Source organism: Phlebotomus argentipes, unplaced genomic scaffold (genome assembly GCF_947086385.1).
Source record: "Phlebotomus argentipes unplaced genomic scaffold, Phlebotomus argentipes genome assembly scaffold_4, whole genome shotgun sequence".
NCBI lineage: Eukaryota > Metazoa > Arthropoda > Insecta > Diptera > Psychodidae > Phlebotomus > Phlebotomus argentipes.
This window is the reverse complement of record NW_026776174.1, coordinates 8,498,613-8,524,518: the sequence shown is the minus strand read 5'-3', so window position 1 is coordinate 8,524,518 and position 25,906 is coordinate 8,498,613. Positions and strand designations below refer to the sequence as shown.

Genomic DNA, 25,906 nt, shown 5'->3' with positions numbered 1-25,906 from the left:
GAAAAATAGCATTTAAAATTTTACAAGCAGAGTGGCGCAGTGGAAGCGTGCTGGGCTCATAACTCAGAGGTCCGTAGATCGAAACTACGCTCTGCTATCAACTTTTTGCCACCGTCGCGAAATTTTTCAGGTCATAATTTGCACCGAAAAAGATGTTGTGTGAAAGCATGCCTCTGAACTGCGACAATTTGATAAGTAAATAAGTAAATGTTACACGTAGAGATTGTCAAAAGGAAAATGTGTGAAGATCTTTTGCAATAATCGTTTGAAGGTTGTTGCAGAAAAGTGCATTTTTGCCTATTGTCGCGCACACAATTCAATGACCCGTGAAGAGACGAACGGCGATCCATTGATGAATGTGGGGTACAAAATGTGACGCATACATCTCTCTCAAACATCATCTCCATTGCAGTGTGCTCACAATTTTGTATTTAACACGTTTAATGAGTCAAAGAGAGACCTTATGCAATCCAACAAAGTGTTTGCCCATGCAAAATATGCACACAAATCATCCACATAAAGTAAGTTATTATCACACATTCTTTTTTCACTCCTATTCCCCCCCTCCCATTCCTCACCTGTCGAACACGAAGTGCAATAAATCCATCGGCACACCACCAAATTACATTTTAAAGTCATACCAGTGTTTTAGAATAATTGTAGCTGTTAGAGAAAGAATAAGGCATTCAAGCTGAAGGTTTGAAGGTTCCTGGACTGATATACTGTGAAGTGAAACATACTAAAAAAATTTAAAAACAAATTGAAGTTTCGGTTGGAAAATTCCCCGTAAATAAATGTATTAGTTAATCGAAAATAAAACTATGCGCACGAGGATCAATCTAAAAGTACAAAAGATCAGTTTAAGCAAGACAATTATGGAAAAAATTGCACCAAGTGAAAAGTGGAGTGGGAAATTACTTGAAAATTCGAGCCCACCGAGCCCACTGTCTTGGGATGTTCACCGAAAACTTCAGTTTGCACCACACATGTCGATGAAAAGTGTCGAAGGTAGGAGAATCACTTGGGCCAACATATATAAGTTGGTGCTTTAAGTCGGCGCGATCATTTGAATCAATGAACTGACTTGAGACGCCACAGGATCATTGGATTACATTCATACTCAATGCAGTGAGAGTGAAAAAATATCAGTGGATAAAAGACAATTGATTTTATGTGCAAATAGTGAAGTGTTGTGTGAATAAATGCGCTCACGTCAGTGAATTCTCCATTGGAATTTTGGCTGATTAATCATTAAGTCCTCTTCCAATAAATCACACAGCCAACACATTGGCCGATATAAATTGGAATAAAGTGAGTTGTGAATTTATCTTCTTTTGCCCTCCACTCTTGATCAAATATTTACCCGATCAGGGCAAAATAGTAGAATTCATTTTCAATCAATCTCAGCACACTCTTCAAACAAATATTTATTGTCCGAATAGAGCCCAATTGATATTTCAATGACTGGCATTCCCATAGTGAATTATGAAAATATTTCACATTGTCATAACATCCTTAATTGCTTTAGAAAGCCATTCCATTTTACCCAAAAGTCTCCTCAGGTCAAAATTTCCCGTCACGTATTTCACATATTAAATAGGATTTTGCGACTTGCAAAAACAGTTATATTTCTTGGAAAAATTTTTGGTCTATTGACCCAATTGATATGCAAACTTGGGTAAAACTCAACAATGGTCAAGGTTGTCTAAACACATTTCCATTTCCAATAGCCTTTTCGTTGAAGAATCCCCCAGCTATTGGTGCCTTCATAAGTGCTTTGAACACTTCACACAAAGCATCTTTCCTCCTCGCTAGAGCTTTAAGAGATCAATGAGTGGCTTTACCAACAAAATCTTACGTAAAAGACACCATCAGTTTATATCTCTCTATGATCGTTTAGGCTTGCAAAATCCAGACAACACCATCACTAAAATGGGGGTTGACGCCATATCGTCCACATTTGCATACTGCGAGATGATGGAGTTGGATTCAGTGGAGAAAACCACCCCTAATGGTCACAATAATATCAAGGAAGACCTACAAGATTCAACGATGAACAGTGAAACAATCCAGGAGATCATTGAGTGTGATAAATTGGCCAATGAGGATGAAAAAGTGGCAAGAATAAGAGAAATTGGATCACATACACCGATATTGCCATCTGAAATTGGCACAGATTTTAACTTCAAGCGTGAAATTGTGTGGTTTAACGCCATCGGATTCCTCCTTTTGCATATTGCTGCCCTCATTGGGATGCTTCTCGTTCTCTTCGGCCACGCCAGGTTCCTCACAGTGCTTTACAGTGAGTATAAATTCAGAGAGATTTTTTTTCGTAACAATAATCGCCAAATTATCCGATCATAACTCTCTCTTTCTCTCTCTGTGTCTTCCACAGCCGCTTGGCTCGTTTACGCGTCTGGACAAGGTGTAACAATGGGCGCCCATCGATTGTGGGCTCATAGAGCCTTCAAAGCCCACATCACGCTACGCATCTTCCTGCTCTTCATGCACACCCTGGCAGGACAGAATTGCCTGTGGGTGTGGGTTCGTGACCACCGTCAACATCACAAGTACAGCGACACCGACGCCGATCCCCACAACGCCAATCGCGGCTTCTTCTTCTCCCACGTGGGCTGGCTCATGTCCCGAAAGCACCCCAAAGTGATTGAGTACGGGAAGAAGATCGACATGTCTGACCTGGAGGCAGATCCGTGGATCATGTTTCAGAAGCGGTGAGTCTATTTGCCCAAAGTACACTCCATGAATTTGCCACCTGAGAGAGATTTCTTCACCTTGAAATTAAGTGACGCGTGTGCAGGTTGGCCCCATTGCGCAACACAGTACACTAAAGGTAAAGAAAATCGAAGAAGACAGTGCGAGATGTCTCTCTCATTGCCCCACCGGACAATTGGGAAACTCTTTGCAATACTTCAAATCACATCTCCGAGTCGATCATGAACTCCTTCGTCACATATTTGCCCCGAATCGTTGTGATGAGATGCAAAACAACAAGACTGTCCAGCCAAGGGCAACCAAATAGTCCCTCAAAAGAATCGCCCCAAAATCATATATAATCAGTGATTTCTCACACTTTATCGCTCTCACTGAGTCAATTCCCACCAATTTGCAATAATAAATTCTTTGTAATTGAGTAAAATGAAACACCGAATTGAGATTCCCCCAGTCAAAAAAGACACGCCGACGAGGTTCAGTCTACGTGACACAAACCAGATTATTATTGTTGCAATTTCTGGTTGCAATTGCAAAAAAAAAGAAATAAACGATGGAAATGAGACAGAGAGATGAACGAAGGTTGAAGAAATTTCTTCAGCATTCAGTAGCTGCACGACAGTGTGAAGAGATTAATTTAAAATATAATTTACATTCTTGAAATTTCCTTCAGTCTCTCATTGATAACCTTTTTTTGCCACCACGCATCTCCCAATTACATTGTATAAGTGCTATAAAGAATTGCAATGACTCAATCATAAACCACATTTCCAGTGTCTCGTGTTAATTGAATTTTCGTCACACTATACTTAAAATTGTCTTGCACTCATCTTCATTCGATGCATTGAACAATTTCCTGGCATATCTCAAGTATTCTGTCTTCAACAGTAAACATACTCAATCAATGTTTGCGTGACGAAAAAAACGGCTAATTTATGCAAAAAACAATTCTAATGGTCGTTTCTATTTCACTTAGACACTACAAGATCCTCTACACCATCTTCGCTCTGTGCCTTCCAACAAGCATTCCCATCTTATTTTGGAATGAGAACCCAATTGTAGCCCTCTTCCTGGCCTTCTTCACGCGCACCATCATTCAGCTCAATGTCACATGGCTGGTGAACAGTGCTGCACATCTCTTTGGCACCCGGCCTTACGACAAGACAATGCTGCCCGTCGAGAGCGCTTTCCTGGGAATGTTGGCTGCTGGCGAAGGATGGCACAACTACCATCATGCCTTTCCCTGGGACTACAGAGCGTCAGAACTGGGAACTCCCTATAATCTCACAGGATACTTCATCGACCGACTGGCTGAACTGGGATGGGTGTGGGACAGGAAGACCGCCTCGCCAAACATGGTGAAGAATCGCGTCCTGCGAACTGGCGATGGATCACATCATGTTCATGGCAACGAAATCGATCGAAACGCGGTGAAAACTTTCCGAAACTGGTGGAAAAGTCCACTTAATCCTTCTTATACATCTCTCTACGTGCCTAAGCCAAAAACCCTGCAGTCCAATGGATATGCCCTCATCTCGGACGAGCTGGACAAATCTGAACTCGATGAGGATCGACTGCAGAAAGAGAATGAAGATCTTCAGCAAAAACGCAATGATGAAGAAGCTCTCAAAAATTTCAACATCGCCAAATACATTGTTGACAAGTCACAAATGGAAGATGGCACCAATGAAGTGATCAACTATGTCAATAACAACATAAAGCATTCAACTCAGGCAAAGTCCACCCTCAACATTGAAGATGATCCTGAAATGGAGAAGAAAACGAGGGAAAGAAGTGGAGTGAGAATTCGCCTGAGACAACCCTCATCAATTTCCACACATGAATCTTAAGCGAGACAAACTATTTTACGGAAGGACTTACTTTTCCCACTAATTTTAAGACATTTAATTTCCTATTATAAAGATATTCAATGTACAAGAGGGAAATAAATTTAATATGCTAAACAATGTAATCTAAATGTAAATTAGATTCAGAAAATGCATTTTTCCATTAGTGAGAGTTTATAAAGATTTCGCAAAGGGAGTTCCTCGAACAGTAAGTCGGTAACTTTGAAAGCTAATATGTCTTTCTTTTTCTTACTTACTTCTGTATTAAGTATTTTATTTTTGGCAAATTTCCCTTTACGCCCTTTACTTTATATCTTGTATCACAAAATAGAACATATTTCTAAAATAATGAAACTTCTTTCACCCCACTTAACTCAATTATTTTCGATTCTTCTAAAGTATTGTTATGTTCTTATACTTCCATATGCAGAAATATGGTTTGACAAATTATTGTGTATCGTTAAGAAATTCCTTTCGATCGCTATAACTGCGAATCTGATCATGAAAGAACCGTGTGATTATAACTACACTTCTATTACAAATCTTATAAACGACACAAATTACCACCATAGAGAATCACATGAACCCTTAACCGAAGATCCTTTTGCATCAAGTGTTTGTGGTGTTTTACCTACAATTGGACCAAGAATTGCTGGTGGTTTTGCAGCTGATGTTGAGTATCCCTGGTTTGCCCTCCTAAAGAGACCTCAGGATATGTATGGAGAATGTGGAGGGACTTTGATAACAAATCATCATGTCTTGACTGCTGCTCATTGTTACTCGTGAGATGTGAGTGAAAAGAATTCACGTCAGTTCTGACCTGTGCTTTTTCTTGCAGTTTCAATGAATACGAGTCGTATTGGAAGAATGAATTCGTCATTCTCCTTGGTGTGACCAATATTTGCGATTTAAATGAAAATACTGAAAAGTTTAACCAAGATTGGGTCATTATTCACCCGGAATTCCATCCTGAAAATGTTTTCACTGATACTTCCACGCTCAATGATATTGCCGTTGTAAAGCTCGCGGGAACGTCAAAGAAAATCCCAATTTGTCTCCCTGATCTTGAGTCTCAGCTTCCACATCACGGAGAAATCCTGGGAATGGGATATATAAAGGAAGATGAACTTAACAAACCTTGTGAACTTCAAAAAGCACTCGTCGACATGTATGATCAAAAAACTTGTAAGACATTCAGGGACATTCACTACAATCCGTTCCATATAAAGGACGACTTCTTGTGTACGAATTCTGACACTGATACTTGCAAAGGAGATAGCGGAGGACCTCTTCAGGTGAATCGTTTACCATTTATCCAAGAAATCACATGTTAGCTCAGCAAATCTTCATTGCAGTGCCTCAACGAGGAAAATGTGTACACTCTTTATGGAATTACGTCATTGGGAGTTGGATGTGGCAAGAAAAACATTCCAGGAATATATACAGATGTTCTCTACCATGTGCCTTGGATCAAGAACATTACCTATTCGACTCCTAATGAGGGATCAGAGGAGACGAATATTCAGCAAGATTCTCACTCTAGCAATTCTATAGAATCTTCCAAGTCTCTGCTGAAGCGGTTTATTTCCCGAAGACTTCATTTGCTTGAATAAAGATGCCTATGCAGAAAATTATTGCCTTTTCCCTCATTTTACCTGTTCAAAAGCACGTACGATGCAAATTATTCACCCTTCAAAGCAGGCAAGGTGAAAATATGTGTAATTGAAAACTAGGCCACTGTACCTCACATGACTGGTAAATTGCTTCTTCTCCAATAAGTAGCGTAGCGAGATTGATTTTAATAGCCGGTTTTTTTTGGGATCTGCAGCTGGGATTTCACTGAAAAATCGCCATCGCGACCAATTGCGCCATGCAACTGCGATGAGAGAAGATCATCTGCCAATGCATATCAATAGCTTGATTTATAGTCAAAATTTTACCTTTTCATGCAAATAATCACTTAAGATTACTGTCTAAATACTTTCAGAATCATATGCGGCTCTCGTTTTATCTCTATTACTTTTTTTCAGAACTGACATCACTCTTAAATCTCAAAACCATTGCTGAATTTGTGTTTGGACACAAAAAAACACAACATGGCGTGTCCTCTTCGTACTTTTCGAAGATGGTCGGTGGGCTTTCGAACATCCTCGTGCTTTCCCGAAGGTCAAGGTTGCCGCGTGTCAACAAACAGCTGATGTGTTTGTTTACATTTCGCTCCCATGGAATTTGCGTGAAATTAGTGCAAAACAAGTGCAAAATGAATCATTGGTCTCGTAATTTGATAAAATCCATGCAAGATCCCAGTTCCATTGTGATAAAGAATGATTTGGTTGTAGTTATTCGTGATAAGTACCCGAAAGCAAGACATCATTTTCTGGTTCTCCCTTATGAGAGCATTGATGATATCTACCAGGTTGAAAACAGTTATTATGGTCATTATGACATTTAATTAGGAAGATAATTAACCTGTTGATGTGTCTTCCAGCTCAGGAAGTGTCACTTACCCCTCTTGGCGGAGCTAGAGTTAATGGGAAAGAATGCAGTGGAGGTAATTGGAGGAAAGCTCAGTGACTTCAAGATGGGTTACCACGCTCAGCCGAGTATGAAGCGACTGCATCTCCACGTTATTTCTGACGATTTTATCTCACCCTGCATAAAGAGCAAACATCACTGGAACACTTTTACCACGGACTTCTTCATTCCCACTTGTAGGATCAAAACAATGCTGGAGACAATGGGGAGAGTACAGAGATTGCCGGAAAGTGAGATTAAAGCCTTACTCAAAAGAGATCTGCAATGTCACAAGTGCTCCTACAAGGCAGACAATTTGCCTAATCTCAAAAACCACCTTTTAATCCATTGATAAAAAAGAAGACAAACACAAGTAATTCTGCGAATTCTACTCAAATTTGATCCCCGCCTTTTGTTCACTGATTTTCCATAAAGTTTCAGAGTCCCCCTCTTGGATTCTTGCCTTGGATTTCGTCTGTTTGAGGTTCACTACGAAGTAGTTCTTCCCTGGATTCTTCTCCTCCGTATTCACGTTGTCCGTGGCACAGTGGATAATGTTCTGGGCACCCTGACGAGCTGATCTCAGATACCACCAAGCAATTGGCGAGAAGAGCACGTAGTGATACCACTTGGGATTGTAATCCCTGAAGAAATCCGTGTGGCAGAGGCCAGGACAGAGTACGTGGGCGTCGTAGCCTTTCTTGTATAACTCCTTGGCGAATAGGAAGTTGGCTAACTTAGAGGCGTTGTAGTTGGGATTTCCTCGGCGTGAGGAAGAAATCGGATTTCCAATGCTCTGAACATCAACCGTCACTTTCTCATGCATCTTGGACGACACCACAACGACCCTCGCCGCATTCTCCTTGATCCTCTTACTCAGGAGAGAAGTGAGTAGAAAGTGACCCACATGATTGACTCCAAAGTGCATCTCTAAACCCTCTTTCGTTGTCTGTTCCGTCCTGAGCGCCAATCCTGCATTGTTGATCAGGCAGTCAAAGTGCGGATAATCCGCAATTAGTTTCGCTGCGAACGACTTGATCGAGTCAAAGGATGCCAAATCCAGTTCCAGCGGAATCTGAGGAAAGTCAGAGCCTTCAGTCATACGAAACTTTGTTTATAAAGAGCATCTTTACCATGAAACCATTTCCTGTCTCCTTCCGGATTGCAGTGATAGCCTCCTGTGCCTTTTCCATGTTCCTGCAAGCCATAATCACAGTGGCATGGCGATGCACCAGGGCTCGAGTGGTCTCAAAGCCCAGCCCAGTGTTGGCGCCAGTCACCACGAATATGCGATCCTTCAGGCTGGAATTATTCCTCACCCAGCCGAAATGACGCTCCCGCAACTTCCTCATCACGTACAACGCGGCGCCGACACCCACAGGGATGAGGATGTAGAGCAGAGACATGGCCAGTGAGTGAGTATTTCCACGTCTAAGAATTCCAGATGAATTGGGTCAGAAAACGCACGGCAAATGACTGAAGACTTTCGGACAACCTGAGCGCCTCTGGTGGTGGCAGTTGGAAGAATGCTTCCTCGATTGAATTGCGTGATTACTTCCCGGATTCTTCTGGCACTCTTCCTGGTGTACCTGCTGTTCTACAATCTCAACAGACAACTGATCTACCGGCCTAAGATTTCGTACAGACACCTGACGCACTCAATAGAAACTGATCGCCTTGTGGATCTTGTCGCATCAACAGCTTCATATCATCTGGAACCCGGGAACATCTGTCAAGATGAACCATCAGACTTGCTGGGAGTTATTCTGGTCTCCTCCTACGTGACCCACGATGATCTTCGGTCAGCTCACCGAAGAGCACTTCCTCAGAATGAGCTGAAAGCGATGGGATTGATAAGGATATTCCTTCTGGCTGAAATTCCTGTCCAGGAGAAATTTATCACCCAGTCTGCCATCGAGGGAGAGCACAAACGATTCCAGGATGTTCTGCAGGGAAACTTTGTCGATGCCTATCGCAATCTGACGTATAAGCATGTGATGGGTCTCAAGTGGGCGACGCTGAACTGTTCCCGAGCTTCCTTCATTGTGAAAATGGATGATGACACAGTCTTTGACTCCACCAAGCTCAGGAGTCTTCTTGAGGAGTTCAGAGTCTCTCACGATGAAGGGGAATTGCTGCTCTCAGGCTACGTCCAGAGCAACCAGAAACCCATACGGATGAAGCCCAGCAAGTGGTTCGTGAGCCATCGAGAGTTCAGAGATGCAATTTATCCACAGTATTTGTCCGGTTGGCTGTACATGACGAACCAGAGAACTGCCCAGGAATTGGTGATTGCCTCGCAGAAGACTCCTTTCTTCTGGATCGACGACATCTTCGTGACTGGAATTTTGGGCAAGAAGCTCTCCTTGCATTTGGACAGGAGGAATGCGCTCTTCTCAGCCAATCACGATTTCCTTGAGTGCTGCATTCGAAATGCGGAGAAGCTTAATCTGGAATGTCCATACTTGGCTGGGCCGAACGGAGGAGACTCGAATCTCATCGTGAGATTCACATCTTCCGTGTCCAACTGCAAATCTTGCCGTGCGAGGAGAGAAGGCGATGCCAAGCTCAATGAGACCTGCGTTGGAGTGTACAAGTCACATCCTGGCCACAGAGGAGCACCAGTAGTCCAAGAACTGCATCTGTGATTATTTATTGAAAATCAGAAGAACCGAAGAACCTGAACAAAATAATACATTTCTCTGTATAAAATGCTTTTTATAAAGTGAGGAGTCCTACAGCAACTCAGCGAAGTATTGGCTATTCTCCGCCGCCAGATCCTCGAGAATACCATCGATTTCGGTGGTGTTGAATCTGTCCACCCAGGACTGAATGTAGCCCTCGAAGCTGGCATCGTACGTCTTCAGTTGCACACTTCCATCCTCAGCCAGCACAGTGTTGGACTGCAGATAGATCATGCGTGGCTTCTTGTGCAGCAGAACAATGTCGCGCCACTTGGCCCAGGGATAGGTTCCACCTTCGCTCACCTCTGAGTAGTGATCGTACATCTTGCGCGCGTTGTCTATGTCTCCCGTGGACTTGAAGACCTGCAACTTGGTCAGGAAGATGCGAAGGGCCTCCTTTCCGACAGTCGGGATCTTAGTCCTGTCCACCTTCAGAAGGAGGTTCTTTCCCGCCTCAGTCTCCTCGACCGTGATCAGTCCATTGCCTGCCTCGAGAAGCACCTTCATGATCACGAACCTGGCCTGGTAGTGCGCCTGCAGCCACTGCTTACTGGTGGGATTATACAGTTCCATGGCCAGTCCAACTCCGCCCCAGATCAGCAGCAGCCAATTCACGTAGATGATGTCCTCGGCCTCCTCGCCCTCGTGTCCGAAAATCCTGAGAACATCCTTGTTGAGACTCAAGTAGAGTCCCACCGCCTCAGCCCGGCACTCCTCATACGACGATCCCATTGTGGTGAACTTGGAATCGTACGTCTCCCCAGGCATGTACCAAGACTCAATGGGGCCCCCCGTCAGTGGGTTCTTCACGGCCAACTTGGTGAAGTTCAGGTGGCCCTGCTCATTCACGCGGAAGAGTTTTCCACTGCCATGACCCAGAAGCTCGTGCAAACCCACTTGCACTTCAAAGGCCGCCGACTTGTACTTCTTCATCAAGACCTGATCCTCCTCGGAGAGAAAGGGAATCGCATCGGTCTTGTTGGTGTTGGCCAGCACATTTCCCAGCGACACGTTCTTGAAGCCCTCATTCTGGCGGATCTCGTCGTAGTTGGGAATATTAATTCCAACGGGAACGCCACTCCCGGCATACGTGAGAATGTCCAGAGATGTGAAATCGGGCTTCAGGTAGTTGTCCTTCTCGAAATGTTCACCCCAAGGCAAGTAGTTGAGGAAGCTCTCAGCATTTGAGACTAAGGCACCAAATTTGGCGGACATCTCTTTGTTCACCATCGCCACAAATCCCTCGAATTCTCCCCTCTGGCCAGCGGGATCGCGATATGTCTCGATGAAGCCAATGTACGTCTCGATCACTGGTCCCTTGTCGCGAATCCAGAATCTCGATCCATCCTTGTGATCCTCAAGACTGCCCTGTTCAAAGCTCCGCACGTAGTGCTCGATCATCTTCTGCTGATTGGCATTCGCAGCGTACTTCTGCGCCTCCTTGAGGTTCGCAGTCACTAGCTTCAGCAGCTGCCTGTAATCCCCACGTGTCACTCGAAATTTGCATCCTTTGAACTCCTCCTCGGCAAGAGTCAGGCCCTCCTTGTCTCCAGTCTCGATGCTGGCCAACTTTATATCATACAAAGTTCCACTCTCATTGACGATCTTGAAGGTTCTGCAGATGTAGGCCTCGATTCTCTTCACCTTCAGCCACTCGTTGACAAAATCCGCATCCTCCTTGGTGCAGTTGGCCGAGAAGTACGTGGTGATTCCCTGACCCTTGAAGCCAAGGTTCTTTGTGCGCTCCGTGAGTAGGAAGATTCCTTTCTTGCTCTTCTGCCACAGACCATCGATCGTCTTCTCGTCCTCCTGATACGCCTTGGAAGACCGAACGATTGCCTCCACGATCTTCTCATCGACATTGGGCAAGAATTTGGTGTCTCCCATGCTCTTGTAGTTGCCTCCATTGCCAAAGAAGCCGCAGCAATAGACAATGAATGCCTATGTGGACAATCAATTCAGTAAATCATATGGTTGGAAAATGCTTATTCAGAACTCACCGTGAAGTGCTCCTCAGTGACCGAACCGGTCTTCAATGCAGCTTCCTTGAGACTCTCAACGGATTCCGCGAGGAAAATCCTGTGCAGCAGTGAGAAAATCAGTGGGGCCTCCGGACTGGTCTGAATCAGAGCGATCAGACCCCCATTCCACGAGGCACGACTGAAGAAGTGAGCGTAGAATTTCTCTTCCGGCGTAAGATTCTGGAACGCTTGTTTGCACTCGAGATCACCAATGGGTTGGCTGTTGGGCAAAATGTACTGCTTCTTGTCGATCATAACTGAAATTCTGGACAATTACTGAGTTATACGTCTCTCTGTGATATCCTCGAGTGACCACTTACTTGCAATATGGTCAGAAGACTGGAAAACACTCCCAATTTGGAAAACGATGATGTTGCCAATTTTCGACGCTTCGCCTGTCAGCGGTCAAAACATAACCTTAGAATCTTATTGGAAATCCGGGCTTTCCAGATCCTTCCAGACCAATCCGATCGATGATGAAATAATTTCAAATAGGAAAATACATATTGCTGAATTTTGCGGGAAAACTATGTAATAACCCTCTGACAAATCAATAACTTTACTGGTATCGCAAGTAGACGAGAGCTTGAGAAATCCTTCCTAATTTCTTGACTTCCTCGTCTCGATCATCCTCATCCCCCGAGAAGATTTCCTCTTCTACCAGTTCCAGGGCTCTGTGAATGAATCCAGTTGGTACTGGAGAGTGGTTGAGTCTTCCATTAACATCCTCGACTTCGAATCTGCCTGATGATTTTCGATTCCAACTGGTTTGCAAAGCAGGAGAGCTTTCGCTTTTCTTGAAAGGCTTCTTTGGCAGCCACGTTCGTGATTCTACATCCGCAAGGATTCTCGTGAGTTCACGAAGCTGTGCATCCTGCCTCTCTCCTCTCAATTGTAGCTCCTGAAGCTTGAGATTTAATTCTAGTTTCTCCTGAAGAGCTTTCTCCTGATTTGTATTGTCTTTCTTCACTTGTCTGGAATACCACACGAAATAAGACAGTGAATCAATTAGTTTAAGTAAGAAGAACTACCTTGTGTATTCTAGGATGAGGAGACCAGCCCCTATCGCGAAAATGATAACCTCGCCGAGGAGATTTGCACCCAATTCTATCGCCATGGCTTCGTTCAGAGGTTGTACGTTGGTCGGCTTTCCTAGATTCATAGACCACATCTTCGCTTGCACCTCCCACCAGTTGTACACTAGACGAGGAGGAATACAGAAATTCAGAATCGATTTCGTCCTGAGGCTCCAGAAATACTCACGCTGAGCGGGAGGCATGCAAATGTATTGTCGGAAGAAGGGACTCTTTTTCGCCTGATTCTTCATGAAGTTTGCAATGGGTTTGCTGATCTGCTTGAGGAAAAGAACACCAAGCTTTGCTGCAGGAAATGCGCCGACAACCATTGTCGGGAATTACGTGAAAAATCCGCGGATATGGAGAATGTGCGTGATGTAAACAGAAGGATTTTCCATGCAACTGTCAACATATCAGCTGATTACCCAATTTTATACGCCAGTCCGATTGATTACATATCGATGTAGAAAATTGTAGACTTTAGAAAGGTGGGAGATTTTTATGATTTTCACAGAAATTTGCATATTTTTCTAATGATATTGGAAATGTTAAATTTTTCTATTTCACTTTATGGCACATTTTTGAAGAATTAATCCATATATTGAGTAATTTTTCAAAATTGATAAAATATCGGAAAGTGGAGCGATTATCGAAAGAGATTGATATATCAATATGACAACTAGTATTCTGGGCTATATTAGGATGAGAGTTCTGGACCAATTCAAGCCCATATTTTTCCCAGAAAGACGTGTTTTTTCGTGAAAATTATCGGTTTACAGTGATCATGGGTGAAAGAGCTAGTGATCCTTTGAATATGGACGGTCCTAGCTTCGATGCTGACTTGTATTTGGAGAAACTCCTGAAGGTACGTCATCAAAATATCTTCTTGACGAGTTCTAAACATGAGTCTTTTAAACTCTTTTGCAGGAGCGCTCCTTGAAGCAAATAATGGACACGGAAGCGAACATCGTGAAGGACACGCAGACTCTTCACAGCGACATGCAAACGCTGGTGTATGAGAACTACAACAAGTTCATCTCAGCCACGGACACCATTCGGAAGATGAAAACAGATTTTAAGCGAATGGAGACTGAAATGAATCTTTTGGCGTCCAATATGAACTCCATCACGGTGTTCAGTGAGCAGATAACAGGAACACTGCAAGACACACGTCAGCAGCTCAGCAAATTATCCGAGAAGCACTCTTTGTTGAAGCGATTGCAGTTTCTGTCAACGCTCCCGGCGAAGATGAAGACGCTGATTGAGGAGGAGAACTACGCGCAAGCAGTGCAGGACTATGCTCATGCCCAGAAGGTGCTTGAGCAGTATGGAAGTCAGCCGTCATTCCAGGGCATTCAAGAGGATTGTCTGGAAATTGTGGCAGAGATGAAAGAGCGTCTGAAGAAGGACTTCCAGGCTGCTGGTCAAAGCGCTCAGAGTCTGACGAGAACTGGGGAATTGCTCCTCCAATTGGGAGAGAAGCCTAGTGATTTGGCAAAGGAAATGCTCCAGAGTGCAAATCAGAGACTGCATGAGCAGATTGTGATGCTTCAAGACCAGACAGATCGGGATATGATAGAATTTGTAGATCTGGGACTCGATGGCTTCCTCAAAGATCTCAATCTCGTTGTCAGCTCATACAAGGACATGTTCCTGAGCAGGCTGATTGAGCAGGAGCGCGATGATTTCATTGAAATCGCCACTGAGGATCTCAATCAGTTTGTCCAGAAGAATATGGATAAGTACATGGCACTTGTGCAGGATCGCGTGGAAGCTGAGATGGGCAGAGGGGATTCCCAGGTGATGCTCAGAGCTCTGGACAGACTCCATCGGCGACTACTGGCGATGGGGAATCTCTGCCGATCGATTGACATGACAAAAACAGGAATAGAAATAGTGATTAATGCTGCTCACCAACTCTGCAAATCACACTTTAGAACTCTCAAGGAGCACTTTGGGGACCGCATGAGTTCAGTGAGATTGGCTCTGGTGACAACGAGGAGTGACTCAGCGACGCCAAGCTTCAGTGAGCTCATTTCGAACCTGTTCTTCTCCACCGTGGAGAAGGTGAAGGGAGTGCTGCAGGACTTGTTGGTCTTCCTGCAGCCAGAATGGTCATTCAATCTCAAGAGTAACTACAAGGGATCTCTGTGCGTTGATGGAATACGAGAGAATCTTCTGGTGGCCTTCATTCATCACATAATTGAGGTGATGATGTCCTTTTGCAGTGTCAACTCCTCTTCGCCACCAAATCTCTTGCTAGTTCTCTCGAAAACCTGCCTGGAGATGGATCAAGTGGGCATCCACTCACTCATGTCTCTCGTCGATGACTTGTATGAAATTGAATCGGAGAATTCTGCCACTCTCACGCACGAAAGTGAGTTGTGTGCTGAAATGCGAGACGCCGCCCAGGCCCTCCTGGACACGTACGTGCGAATGCAGGGACTCAACATCTCTCAAATGCTGCGCAAGAGCGTGGAGACAAGGGATTGGCTAAATTGCCTAGAGCCACGGTCAGTGCGTGCTGTGATGAAGCGTGTCGTTGAAGAATTAAACTCCATCGAGGAGATTCTCAGTGGATTGTACGATTCTGGGACGAGAACAGCCGCTTCTAGTGACTCCAGTCGCAAGACTCATTTCAGCATGTCGGCGACGAAGCAACCTTTCCGCTCCAATTGGTCCACGTACACTCCTTCACAGCTCGAGAGCAGCTTCGCATCCAACATTCATCGACTCTTCACGGAGCGCATTGAAATCTTCAGTTCCGTGGAGTTCTCCAAGGTGTCCATTGTCACGGGGATCATCAAGATCAGCCTCAAGACGCTCCTGGAGTGCGTGAGGCTGAGAACATTCAGCAAATTCGGCCTGCAGCAGATCCAAGTGGATGCACACTATTTGCAAATGAATCTGTGGAAGTTTGTCTCAGATGAGAATCTCGTGCACTTCCTGCTGGACGAGATTCTGGGTTCTGCCGTGCACAGGTGCCTGGAGCCCATTCTAATGGAGCCGAACGCCGTGGAGATAATATGCGAAAGGAGCTAAATACGTGTGTGTGGCTCTTTATTTAGGCATTCCTAGGAGTATCACTTTGATCATCAAAATGTACAATAATTTAGTAAAATATCTATATAGTAATTGCAGTATACATATATATATTAAACTCTTGAAACTTCTCTTGTTACACATTCAGGAATTTCTTCGCGTGTCCTTTGAACTTAAACATTTATCTTGTACATCATGGAAAAATCTCTATTGGAAATTCCAACCAATCTCACGAATTGGATTGAAAATTGTGGTGAATTTTCATTTGAACTTTGCGAGAATTCGTTAACAATTACACTTAAATACACAAATAATAAAAAACAAATATTAAGAAAATATATTACCTCTCCTTTCTGAAAGTTTATCTCTTCAACTGTCTCACTAAATTGATTGGGAAAAAGGCAACGAAACCTCACTTCGAATCTATCGCAGAAGTTCCTTTTTCCCAGCCAATCGGAGTTCGATCAAAGGAAAATCTATACATTTTATTGGTTAATTCGGTTAAGCTGAAATGTAGAATAAATCTTGGTAGACTGAGAACTAAGCCTCTTGCAAGAATAATCCTCTTCTCTTGCTCTCTATTATTTTATCATAGAAATTTGTAATTTAGCGTTCGTTAGTACTTTTGATGAATAAGATTTCTCTACAGATTGGCTGCTAAATTCAATCAATCACCTATTTATGGGGCATATAAATAGGGACGCCAATCCTCTAGGGCGGAAAATGGAATAATTGATACTGAAAATTGCTCAGAGAGGTATTTTCATTGTCCTCAGAGTTCACTTCCTTTGACTAGCTTCACTTTCTGCCTCCTTCGGCGCCTTCGCGGATTCCCGGGATGCTGCAGATGCGTCGCCATTCTTGGCAGCTGCGTCGGTCTTCTGCTCGAGGACAGCGATGCATTGATTGATGCACGCGATGGCATTGCGGCGCGCCTGCTTGATCTTCTCCTGGCCATCGGTGTCGATTGTGTCGAGCTTCAGGAGGTTCTGGGTTAGCATCTCGTCCAAGTAGAGATACTGCTTATCCCTTCGCGATGTCCCCGTGTACTTCTCCACCTGGTCCATCAGCGCGAGGACGTCCTTCTGGATCCTCTCGATCTTCCCGATGAGATCATCTCTAGGCAACTGTTTAGCAGCCTCCGCTCGCGAATCTGGCTTGGCATTCGACTGGGGCTTCGATTCAGGCACTTCTGGCGCTTTTGCTGGCGCCTGCTGGGCACTCGATGTCTGCTGAGGCGCTTGCTGGTGGACCTTGATGGGCACTGTGCGTCCCGGCGAGGCGGTCCTGGCGCCAGCCTTCTGGAACAGCTCGCTGTCGAAGCTGGACCGCACGGGGAAGCTTTTGACGCGACTGAACAGACTCCCAGGCTCGCCAAAGCTGGCATTCGGTGAGCCCTTGTCACTCCCGGATGCGCTCTGCGACGGGGTGGTGTCAAAGTTCTTGTTAATCACTGGCTCATCGCGACCTTCAACGAAGATCGGTATGTGTCGCACATTTGGCTGATGATTGCTCTGTTCCGGAGTGGCGTTCACCGACCCGTTTACGGTGTCCGTTGTCACTGGATGTGACATGGCGAGGGAGCGCTACCTTGTCTCCTCCCTCAAGCTCCACCTTCTTGCCACAAGAATCGCTACACTGCCTCGCGGGATGTGACGAGAAAAACTGACTGCAGAAGTTACTGGAAGTCTCGGTGAAAAAGGTGATGCATTGATGGTGCGAAATTGGCACGGAATTTTCCCTCCGCCAGTGAGGAACTCAATCACTCAGCAATCCACACTCCGTTCGTGATGCAGCATCAACAACCGGACTGGGGAATTTGTTAATTATTTAGCGGAAAATCGATGCAAAAAATACCAAGTTTTTTCCCCCAAAAAAATACACTTCCAATGACAGTTCCAATTGAGTTCAACTTACTTCACATCATCGAAAAAGAGCTTTGAATTGTAACGATTCCCTAGAAACATGTATTTGGAAGAAATTTTCTACACTTTTCCGACATACAAAGGCAGGTTTTATCTCCAGTACTAGCCTGACTGCATCCTTCAGCATAGTCAAAAGTCAGTTCTTCCTCTGGAGCAATTTGCCGAGTGGCAAAAATTCCTAAATGAAAGAAAATTGCACTTCTCAGAATATTATTTAATGTTTTGAGGAAGAACTCACCAAGTTTTGGAAGGATATTGTCAATCCTGACACAGATAATCTCACAATTAGGGTCACAGCTATGATTTAGATACCTTCCGATGTTTCCTTTCCGGATAGGATCAACGAACGTTTGAGATTTCACACCATCCGATGAGATTTCATTGAGACACAGCAGGTATTTCATGGGATCCTTCATAGCATCTCTCCTGACTGCCTCACTCTTCGTCAGAAGTTCTCCAGCATATTCGCAGATAAATCCTCCAACAGGAATTACAGCTTTTGTGAATAATCCTTGCCTTTTTTCTGTCCCGCAATCTCTTACTTCCAGATCAAGCCGCGGACCGAATTGAACTAGCCGATTTCTGCATGTTTCAGGGCATTTACAAAACTGTGAACATTCATAGATGAATTCCCTGTTCTTCCTAAATTCATTCAGGATTAATTCAGCCTTGGAGCTCTCTGGATACGAGAATTCTTTATAACATCCGCCGTGAGAGCAAAATTCTGTTGAGCATTCTTCTGAGCAATTGCAGCTCGAGGAAAGGTGACTATTAAATGCTTCTCTAAGGTCCTCGAAGGATTTTGTAATATGAGATGGATAGAAGATTTCATTCTCTACCAGATATTCAATTTTCTGGTCAGCATGTTCGTAGTTATCGGATAATTCAAGCATATCTCCAGGCACTAGCATAACCTCACAATTCGAAAGGCAGTGTTTATTCACCCTAAAATCAATTAAAATGTATTTTAATTGAACTATGTGATAAAGAATTTGATATAGATTCTGATTTCCTACTTGACTCACTCATTTTTGCTCATTTAGAGGACATTTTCGCCTCAAATGCGGAAGCTCACAAAATGACATCAATTCGATTGGGAAATGTAAACAAACTGCATTATGTTGATTATAAATCTTGTATTTTCTCTAATTCTAGTTAAATTTCATCTTTTTCTCAGGCGGTGGTTTCATTTCACTCTTGTTCTCTGTCTTGATATCTGTCAGGAGACTTCCCGGAGCCCCATTCTCATTTTCAGCCCCATTTGCTTGTGTTCCGCCAAGTTCCTGACCACCTACATCGGGCTTCGTATCTGTTTCCGGCTCTTTCTTGATGTTCCCATTCACATTGGATGGTTGCTGGGCGGGATTCTGGTGCGATGTTGGGAGTGGAAGTGGGAACTTTCTTATCAATTCTCCCAACAGCATATCAACTCTTTTGCGCTGGAATAGGGAACTGGCTTCTTCCTTGGCTGGCGCTGGTTCCTTCTTCGTCTGAGTCTTGGACTTGTCAGTGACTGTTAAGAAATAAGATTATTAGAGATCGCTGTGGGGGATCTTTTCGAAGTACTTACGAGCTTTGTTGGAGGAAAAGTCCCAAGTGTAGCCTTTGTTGGGATGGTAGCGAGAGTAGCCCGAGGATTCCTCAAAGGCACTCTGCAGATGATGCACAGCTGACAAAAGGCGAGAGTTGAAGACACTCGCCAGGTCTGGAGCTTGATACACTGTACCAGCGATGATATAGTAATCCGCAATGGGCGTAGCCTCTGTGGGCGAGTGCCTGTGTTGCTTTCGGATAACATACAGAATGGGATCTTGAACGTGGAGCAGAATGAATTCCACACCAATCATGTTGCTGCAAAACAGAGAAGCTTCAGAAAATGCCACTCAGAGAGATGCAGGAAAGGATTTCCTCACTTGAGCTGCTCCAGGCTCTGTCTCTGCATCTTAACCAGCTCATTGTTGCAGGTCCTGTCGTAGAAAGGATTGGATTTCTCGGAGAAATAGTCCATAACATTTGTAGGATTGAGGATGGGTATCCAGTTGGAGTCGTGCCACGAAATCCACAGTGGCTCCTGGGCAATTGGCATTCCCAACCGACCAGGCATCATCTGGAGAGTAGTCTAGAGTTAGTTTTCACAGAACTTTAGCTGCTCTTCACACAACTCACGGTTTATTTATGGAGGAATTGATGAAAATTGTAGAGCACTTTCCAGTTGACAACACAATTGTTTACAAAAAAAAATCTGACACCAAATACACTGTAAAAAAATTGGGAATAGTAGTTTACAGATGTAATATCGACAGCGCAGACATGAAATCTTGGAAATTTTCGGCCATCACTCAGATGCTTTTCAGATTACAACTTAGAAGTTTGGGTGATAAATATTGCTAATAATTTCAAAATAAAAACCTTCCTTGTGATAAACTTTTTCACAGTGTATTTTCGAAATGTATTTTCGACGTCGAACTCACAGCATGGCAGTCAAATAGTAAACAAAGTGGGGGAGTCTTGCGTGATTTTTCCTCCGAGGAAAATTCTCAAATATCTTCTAAAATCACGTGAGAATGGCGAAGTAAATTAGTAGAAAGTGAAATTTCCTGCATAAGGAAAACTGACGTATCCAAGTGAGAAGCCAAGTGATTGATTAACGTGCATTTTTCACGCATTTTTGCCACACCATGGTGAGTTGTGTGTATTTTTAGAGATTAGGAAATACCCTTGAAAATTTCCCAATTTTCCTCGATTTTGCCCACTCTCGCCCAAGTGTTGGCACGAATGTTGGCAATTATATCCCGTGTGAAACGATCTTGAACTCCGTCTCGTATTTTCGCACACTTCCTCCGAGAACATGAGATTTCCCTCAATTTTCCCACAGTCCATCGAGAGACACTCGCGAGAACGCACAGTGCCACAAGTTCGGGAAACTGTGTCTGTTACGTGGGTCTTGGTCAGTGGAAGGAGGTTCAAGAGTGCCTAGGAGGGAAACAGAGGAAAAATGACGGAAATCATCAAGGAAATCTTGGTATAATTTGTAACATCCTTCAGCGCCTTTCCCCGGTTAAGTGTTGTTAAATTACATGTTACGTTTGTAATCAAAGCAAGATCAAATTCCTAAATTTCATGGGTTTTTTGTATATTGATTCTGCCAAGAAATTAGCTCCTGAAACTATAATGAACTGTAGGTAATTATTATATTGACCGAGATATTGGAAAAATTATTAAAACAGAAAATATTTTTCTCGGAATTGAGACCGATTTTCTTATCTGATAAGAGTTCATAAAAGCATTGCAGAACTTAGATAAATCGATTATTCAAGCTCATCATTATAATGCAGGAAATAACTGTAAGTTTTGGCAGCCAAAACTCTTTCTCTTGCATCAAATCCAAGATTTTATCGAAAGGTAGCAAAGTCTGTAATCAAAGGTGATCAGAATTGAGCAAAAGGAGCTAATTTTGGCAAAGGACAATCAATAAAACCGTACAGCAGAAAGCGCGCCGAGCCAATCTATTACGTAAATCCAATAAAAGTGAAGGAAATTTAGCAGCTGTCGTGAATCGTTTAAAATGCCGTTAATTTGTGAATTGAGTGAAGAATTTATAGAGATTTTATTCAATTGAAAGTGAAAAAAAATTTGGCACGAGTCGAACGATAGGGAAATTGCTGACGAAAAAGTTGTTAGATTTTGTACGTCTCTGTGTAGAATTCACCACTCTTGCCGTGTAATTTAATAGCACTCACTTGTCCAGATGTGTGTCTGTCTTCCCTGAATCCTGAATGCTTGTCTGTTCCAGGGACTGCCCGATTTGTGTGATAATCCATGTGGCCCGTTGAGTGTGATCCCCATCCACAAACGCCCAGATCTCATTGAGTCGTGCGCCCGGCTTATTAATGACGAGTGGCCGAGGAGTCTTGGGGCGCGCATGGCGCAGCTGTGCAATTCCTCAGAGAGCCCACCCACGAACCTGGTCCTCCTCAAGAGTGACTCCTTCGTTCTAGCCCACATCAAGATCACACCCGTGCCTTGGGACGCCAGCGCGTGCTTCCTGGAGTCGGTGGTGGTGACGAAGGAGTGCCGCGGGCAGGGACTGGGCACGTACCTCATGCGGCAGGCTGAGCAGTACTGCTCGCAGCGGCTGCAAATGTCCATCATCTACCTCTCCACGGTCGACCAGGTGCGCTTCTACGGGAAGCTGGGATACGTAGAGTGCGAGCCCATCTCCATCTACGGAAAGGTTAACTTCAAGCGACCCACGGCCACCACACGCAAACACTACATGAAGAAGACGCTGAAGAACGACCCAGACGAGGACAATGCCAAGGGGAGATAGCACACGGGCCATAAATCATCGCATTTTGAACGCCTTCCAAATCACCAGATGTACAGAGACATGATATATTTATTCACTCTCTTCCGGACACTGATTTAGCTCCTCTTCACCGTGGCGATGCCGAGGACGCGCCGGATGTACTGCTCCTGCGTCAGGCAGTCCACGAGGAACTTCCCCAGGTCCAGTTTGGATATGGTGCGTCCGGGAGACTTGTCCTGGAGCACCTGGAACTCCGCTGAAGGCTCATCTGTTCGGCAAAGAGAGAGAGAGAAAGACAAAGATATGTAAGAATCTTCCACAAACTTACAGATTGCAGGCAAATTTTTACAGCAATAGTGTTAAAGAACAATGGAGGAGTATTTTCAATGCCAAAAACTTGCAGAAATTAAAGTATTTTACTAAGAAAAGCGCTTCTTTCCAATGCAAATGTCAACAAAAAAAATACACGTGGGGATTTCGGCGTTTACCCGGAAACTTACCTTCTAGAGGATCCAATTAAAATCCGGCTCGAAATCAACAAAATTGGTGTCAGGGCTTTTCCCGTGACACCAATCAGGGTTGCAGGGTGGAAAGTTTGCGTTTACTTGTGAAAAAACTTGCAGAAAATCCGAGATTTCTGCTACGCGATGCCGATTCGTTGAACTTCCAACGCAAAGTGAGTATCTTCGGACTTCGCTGTAATTTTCCGCTGCTCGGCTCAAGCTCGGGAGGTTTTCGGGTTCGGTCGGGCGGGTTTCGATATTGATTTTCGCCCAGGGTGGATTTCAAAATCACGGCGAATATAACGATTTTACTTTCTAGCACCGGAATAAAAAAAAATTTTACTCACCAGCAATGTGAGGAGGAAGAACAGCTCTCCACTCGGATTCTGATGCCTTCAGCAGATTCAGCATCCTCCGATGCTCCTCAGTGATGTGCTCGAAGATCGTGGGCACCTTTTCGGGCTCGAAATAGAGAAATGATGACAAGCACACGGAGATCTTCTGGATCGATGCCTCTTTCATTGCTTTCAGGATGTTCTCCAGGCCGACAGAGAGCTCAGTGGTGGGCTCAAGATTATTCCTGGTGCCCAGAGCCACAGCCACACCATTAGTGCCCTGAACTACTTCAAGAACCTTGGCGTAATCCGTGCAGTCGCCCATAATGATCTCCACCTTGTCACGGAAGGTGTTGGGCACTGTCTTCATGTCCCGGACGAGGAGGCGCAGCTTTAAGCCTGATAAGGAGGGAGAGTTAATTATGAAATCTCCCCGTGTAGGTTTTCCCACCTTTTTTCAGCGCATGATCCACAACACACTGCCCGGTCATTCCGGTGCCTCCGAAGACAGCAAGTTTCTGCATTTTACACGGGATATCTCTTCCAGGAGCACCTTAAAAGCCACTGATTGAATTACCTAATCGAATGGACAGTTCAAAAGATAGCGAGATATCTGTCTAATTGAGTAGATTTAGAGAATTGGCTTATCATGCTTATAATGCAATGACACCCGGAACGTGCTATAAATCGTTATAGTACGCGGGCTTTTTCGAAATGTGCGCGTCACCAAAGTGTGCTTTTTCTCGCGGAAAAACAAAAGCGCATTTTTCACGAGGAGTTTCCCGAGTCAAGATGGAGAGTTGGGAGAATTTATCGAAGGAAACAGAAGAAATCCAGAATATTCTCTCCAGTGGATCGGCAATGGACTTCCCCAGCACCGAGATTGACATGGAAACAGCGGATATTGTGCAGGAAAACGTGGAGATTTCTGCGCAGGAAGAGCCAGGAATCACGCAATCGCAAGAGGAGGAAAAAGACGTTTTTTTGCTGGTCAACGAGCAGGATTGCGACATTCAATGCGAAAACTGTGAGTGTATATTCTCCTGGTTGGAATTTCAGAAGCACGTGTGCGAATATAATGAGTACCAGAGGAAGATCAATGAGACAGCGTCCGAGAAGGCTTCTAGGGGAATCCTTTGCTCCCCTGTGAAGGTGTTTGATGAGAAGGAGCACTCTTGCTTCTCCCAGATGAGAGAGAACTCCTTGAGGCTGAAGAAGTTCATCAAGGAGGAACTCAAAGTGGACACTCAGCCAGTGACGACGAGGTCAAAGAAGAAGGACGGGCCCCACGATTGTAGTCTGTGCGACAGGAAGTTCGTGCACGCTTCTGGCCTGGCGAAGCACATGGAGAAGCACACGCTTGAGAATCTGCAGAGATCTCATCAAGGAGGCTCCGCCTTACTGAACTGTGATGTTGTTGTGAAGTGCCTGATTTGCGGGAGGATTTTTCCCACTCCCAAGATTGCCCGAGATCACCTGGAGTCCTGCTGCCACTCTGCCATAGATGAGGAGGAGGAAGAGGAGCGGAATGCAGAAGAAGCTGATGTCTTCATTCCGACGGAGAGGAATGTAGAATTCTCGATGCAAAACCTCAGAGAGATGGCATATGGAGAGTCAAACTGGAACAGGAATCCTCCCGGAAACTTCTTGACGGTCGTGACACTGAGTTTCGTGCTTCAGTGCGAGTTCTGTGAATTTGTCTTCATGGACAAAATGGATTTGCTGAAGCACACTTCTCACCATGATCCTAAGCTCGGATTTCTCTGCTTCAGTTGCGAGGTGAACATGCACACGAGTAAGGAAATCCTCTCTCATTGGCAGTTTGAGTGTCCTTTCGTGAGGGAGGCCACTCAGGAGCAGATTCACCTCGAGACTTTCTTTCTCTGCAACGTGTGCGACAACAAGTTCCCCACTCTGGATGCTCTTCACAATCACAGGTAAGAGAGAACAATAATTCCTCTTTGCAAGTTTGTTCACCAAAGCATTACGATTATCCTCCAGGTACAAGGCAGTTCACCTCTTTCCGCGTCTGGCGCAGGATACGAATGAGTTCATGATCAACTGCGAGATTTGTGGATTCCTTGGCTGCACTGCGACAGAGTTCATGCAGCACTATGAGGCAAAACACGTGAGGAAGCCTAAGAGAGTGATGACTCGAAAGGATCGCCAATATCTCTGCGATGTCTGTGGCAAGACTTACACCCAATCTTCTCATCTCTGGCAACATCTCCGCTTCCATCGTGGCGTGAAGCCATTTATTTGCCGCGAAGAGGGCTGCTCAAGGCGTTTCACCATACGTCCTGATCTCAATGATCACATCAGGAAGTGTCACACTGGAGAGCGTCCTTATCACTGCCTCACATGCGGAAAGCGCTTCCTCACCGGCTCCGTGTTTTATCAGCATCGCCTGATTCACAGAGGGGAGCGCAGATATGGTTGCGAGGATTGTGGAAAGCGCTTTTACCGAGCGGATGCGCTGAAGAATCACCAGAGGATTCACACAGGTGAGAAGCCCTTTGCCTGCATTTATTGCTTGAAGCATTTCCGACAGCGGGGCGATCGTGACAAGCACGTGAAGACACGTCACGTGATTGCTAATCAGGACGCAAGAGAATCAAACAACTCCTCTGGTGAAGCGCTCTTTGGGAACATTTCATTTCCCAAGAGTATGTTTGCACCTCTTCTTGAGGACATTGATGGAGAGAAGTGAGCTTTTATTATTATCGCGACAATGATTGCTATTAGAAATAATTTATCTTTTCAACAGGCTCAGCGTGAGTCAGTCTGTTATTATGTTAACATTTTAAATTTTGATCTTCCGAATTCCAGTGTTCTTTCCTTAACAATTGAAATTGCATAAATGTGCAAATAAAACCAACATATGAATTGTAATTACATAAAAACTATTATTTTGTAGAAA

The 25,906-nt window shown here is 44.4% G+C and overlaps 14 protein-coding genes and 1 non-coding gene across 17 annotated transcripts; 8 read left to right on the top strand and 7 right to left on the bottom strand.

The window, feature by feature from the left end:
* Positions 1-25: 25 nt before the first annotated feature.
* Positions 26-97, top strand: Trnam-cau (transfer RNA methionine (anticodon CAU)). The gene has a single exon. It is a non-coding gene; the product is annotated as a tRNA-Met (tRNA).
* An 819-nt stretch (positions 98-916) lies between these two features.
* LOC132258557 (acyl-CoA Delta-9 desaturase-like) lies at positions 917-4,688 on the top strand. The gene is made up of 4 exons (XM_059755901.1): positions 917-1,311; positions 1,901-2,302; positions 2,396-2,732; positions 3,707-4,688. The coding sequence occupies exons 2-4, from the start codon at positions 1,933-1,935 to the stop codon at positions 4,578-4,580; spliced, it is 1,581 nt and encodes a 526-aa protein (XP_059611884.1). The 5' UTR covers positions 917-1,311; positions 1,901-1,932; the 3' UTR covers positions 4,581-4,688.
* Positions 4,689-5,078: 390 nt separating this feature from the next.
* LOC132258413 (brain-specific serine protease 4-like) lies at positions 5,079-6,190 on the top strand. The gene is made up of 3 exons (XM_059755739.1): positions 5,079-5,359; positions 5,416-5,872; positions 5,933-6,190. Exons 1-3 carry the CDS (start codon positions 5,079-5,081, stop codon positions 6,188-6,190), a joined length of 996 nt encoding a protein of 331 aa, XP_059611722.1.
* A 583-nt stretch (positions 6,191-6,773) lies between these two features.
* On the top strand, positions 6,774-7,443 carry LOC132258920 (aprataxin-like protein). The gene is made up of 2 exons (XM_059756470.1): positions 6,774-6,993; positions 7,066-7,443. The coding sequence occupies exons 1-2, from the start codon at positions 6,775-6,777 to the stop codon at positions 7,441-7,443; spliced, it is 597 nt and encodes a 198-aa protein (XP_059612453.1). The 5' UTR covers position 6,774.
* A 36-nt stretch (positions 7,444-7,479) lies between these two features.
* LOC132258917 (retinol dehydrogenase 12-like) lies at positions 7,480-8,522 on the bottom strand. Its single transcript, XM_059756466.1, has 2 exons — positions 8,225-8,522; positions 7,480-8,166 (listed from the first exon to the last, which is right to left on the bottom strand). Exons 1-2 carry the CDS (start codon positions 8,495-8,497, stop codon positions 7,480-7,482), a joined length of 960 nt encoding a protein of 319 aa, XP_059612449.1. The 5' UTR covers positions 8,498-8,522.
* Positions 8,523-8,600: 78 nt separating this feature from the next.
* LOC132258916 (beta-1,3-galactosyltransferase 5-like) lies at positions 8,601-9,739 on the top strand. Its single transcript, XM_059756465.1, has one exon. The coding sequence runs from the start codon at positions 8,618-8,620 to the stop codon at positions 9,737-9,739; it is 1,122 nt and encodes a 373-aa protein (XP_059612448.1). The 5' UTR covers positions 8,601-8,617.
* Positions 9,740-9,826: 87 nt separating this feature from the next.
* Positions 9,827-12,212, bottom strand: LOC132258914 (dipeptidyl peptidase 3). Its single transcript, XM_059756464.1, has 3 exons — positions 12,117-12,212; positions 11,776-12,061; positions 9,827-11,716 (listed from the first exon to the last, which is right to left on the bottom strand). Exons 2-3 carry the CDS (start codon positions 12,049-12,051, stop codon positions 9,827-9,829), a joined length of 2,166 nt encoding a protein of 721 aa, XP_059612447.1. The 5' UTR covers positions 12,052-12,061; positions 12,117-12,212.
* Positions 12,213-12,296: 84 nt separating this feature from the next.
* Positions 12,297-13,303, bottom strand: LOC132258919 (putative OPA3-like protein CG13603). Its single transcript, XM_059756469.1, has 3 exons — positions 13,060-13,303; positions 12,828-12,996; positions 12,297-12,770 (listed from the first exon to the last, which is right to left on the bottom strand). Exons 1-3 carry the CDS (start codon positions 13,199-13,201, stop codon positions 12,356-12,358), a joined length of 726 nt encoding a protein of 241 aa, XP_059612452.1. The 5' UTR covers positions 13,202-13,303; the 3' UTR covers positions 12,297-12,355.
* Positions 13,304-13,552: 249 nt separating this feature from the next.
* LOC132258913 (vacuolar protein sorting-associated protein 51 homolog) lies at positions 13,553-15,919 on the top strand. The gene is made up of 2 exons (XM_059756463.1): positions 13,553-13,737; positions 13,800-15,919. Exons 1-2 carry the CDS (start codon positions 13,657-13,659, stop codon positions 15,912-15,914), a joined length of 2,196 nt encoding a protein of 731 aa, XP_059612446.1. The 5' UTR covers positions 13,553-13,656; the 3' UTR covers positions 15,915-15,919.
* Positions 15,920-16,675: 756 nt separating this feature from the next.
* LOC132258918 (BAG domain-containing protein Samui-like) lies at positions 16,676-17,802 on the bottom strand. The gene has a single exon (XM_059756467.1). It carries the CDS (start codon positions 17,486-17,488, stop codon positions 16,694-16,696), a length of 795 nt encoding a protein of 264 aa, XP_059612450.1. The 5' UTR covers positions 17,489-17,802; the 3' UTR covers positions 16,676-16,693.
* A 69-nt stretch (positions 17,803-17,871) lies between these two features.
* Positions 17,872-18,936, bottom strand: LOC132258397 (probable histone-lysine N-methyltransferase set-23). The gene is made up of 3 exons (XM_059755722.1): positions 18,856-18,936; positions 18,078-18,784; positions 17,872-18,017 (listed from the first exon to the last, which is right to left on the bottom strand). The coding sequence occupies exons 2-3, from the start codon at positions 18,748-18,750 to the stop codon at positions 17,872-17,874; spliced, it is 819 nt and encodes a 272-aa protein (XP_059611705.1). The 5' UTR covers positions 18,751-18,784; positions 18,856-18,936.
* A 26-nt stretch (positions 18,937-18,962) lies between these two features.
* Positions 18,963-21,690, bottom strand: LOC132258389 (mediator of RNA polymerase II transcription subunit 6). 2 transcript variants are annotated; one of them, XM_059755710.1, is made up of 4 exons: positions 21,580-21,690; positions 19,753-19,946; positions 19,410-19,690; positions 18,963-19,352 (listed from the first exon to the last, which is right to left on the bottom strand). In XM_059755710.1, the coding sequence occupies exons 1-4, from the start codon at positions 21,658-21,660 to the stop codon at positions 18,991-18,993; spliced, it is 918 nt and encodes a 305-aa protein (XP_059611693.1). In that variant the 5' UTR covers positions 21,661-21,690; the 3' UTR covers positions 18,963-18,990. The 2 variants fall into 2 exon arrangements, with proteins under 2 accessions (XP_059611693.1, XP_059611694.1); XM_059755711.1 differs by lacking the exon at positions 21,580-21,690 and adding an exon at positions 20,006-20,096.
* LOC132258394 (N-alpha-acetyltransferase 80) lies at positions 20,314-22,169 on the top strand. Of its 2 annotated transcripts, none has more exons than XM_059755719.1 (2): positions 20,314-20,520; positions 21,633-22,169. In XM_059755719.1, the coding sequence occupies exons 1-2, from the start codon at positions 20,518-20,520 to the stop codon at positions 22,167-22,169; spliced, it is 540 nt and encodes a 179-aa protein (XP_059611702.1). In that variant the 5' UTR covers positions 20,314-20,517. The 2 variants fall into 2 exon arrangements, with proteins under 2 accessions (XP_059611702.1, XP_059611701.1); XM_059755718.1 differs by lacking the exon at positions 20,314-20,520 and adding an exon at positions 20,680-20,861.
* A 51-nt stretch (positions 22,170-22,220) lies between these two features.
* LOC132258392 (flavin reductase (NADPH)) lies at positions 22,221-23,662 on the bottom strand. The gene is made up of 3 exons (XM_059755716.1): positions 23,438-23,662; positions 22,999-23,385; positions 22,221-22,416 (listed from the first exon to the last, which is right to left on the bottom strand). The coding sequence occupies exons 1-3, from the start codon at positions 23,508-23,510 to the stop codon at positions 22,265-22,267; spliced, it is 612 nt and encodes a 203-aa protein (XP_059611699.1). The 5' UTR covers positions 23,511-23,662; the 3' UTR covers positions 22,221-22,264.
* A 116-nt stretch (positions 23,663-23,778) lies between these two features.
* LOC132258412 (testis-specific zinc finger protein topi) lies at positions 23,779-25,876 on the top strand. Its single transcript, XM_059755737.1, has 2 exons — positions 23,779-24,923; positions 24,988-25,876. Exons 1-2 carry the CDS (start codon positions 23,779-23,781, stop codon positions 25,694-25,696), a joined length of 1,854 nt encoding a protein of 617 aa, XP_059611720.1. The 3' UTR covers positions 25,697-25,876.
* The last annotated feature ends 30 nt before the right edge of the window (positions 25,877-25,906 follow it).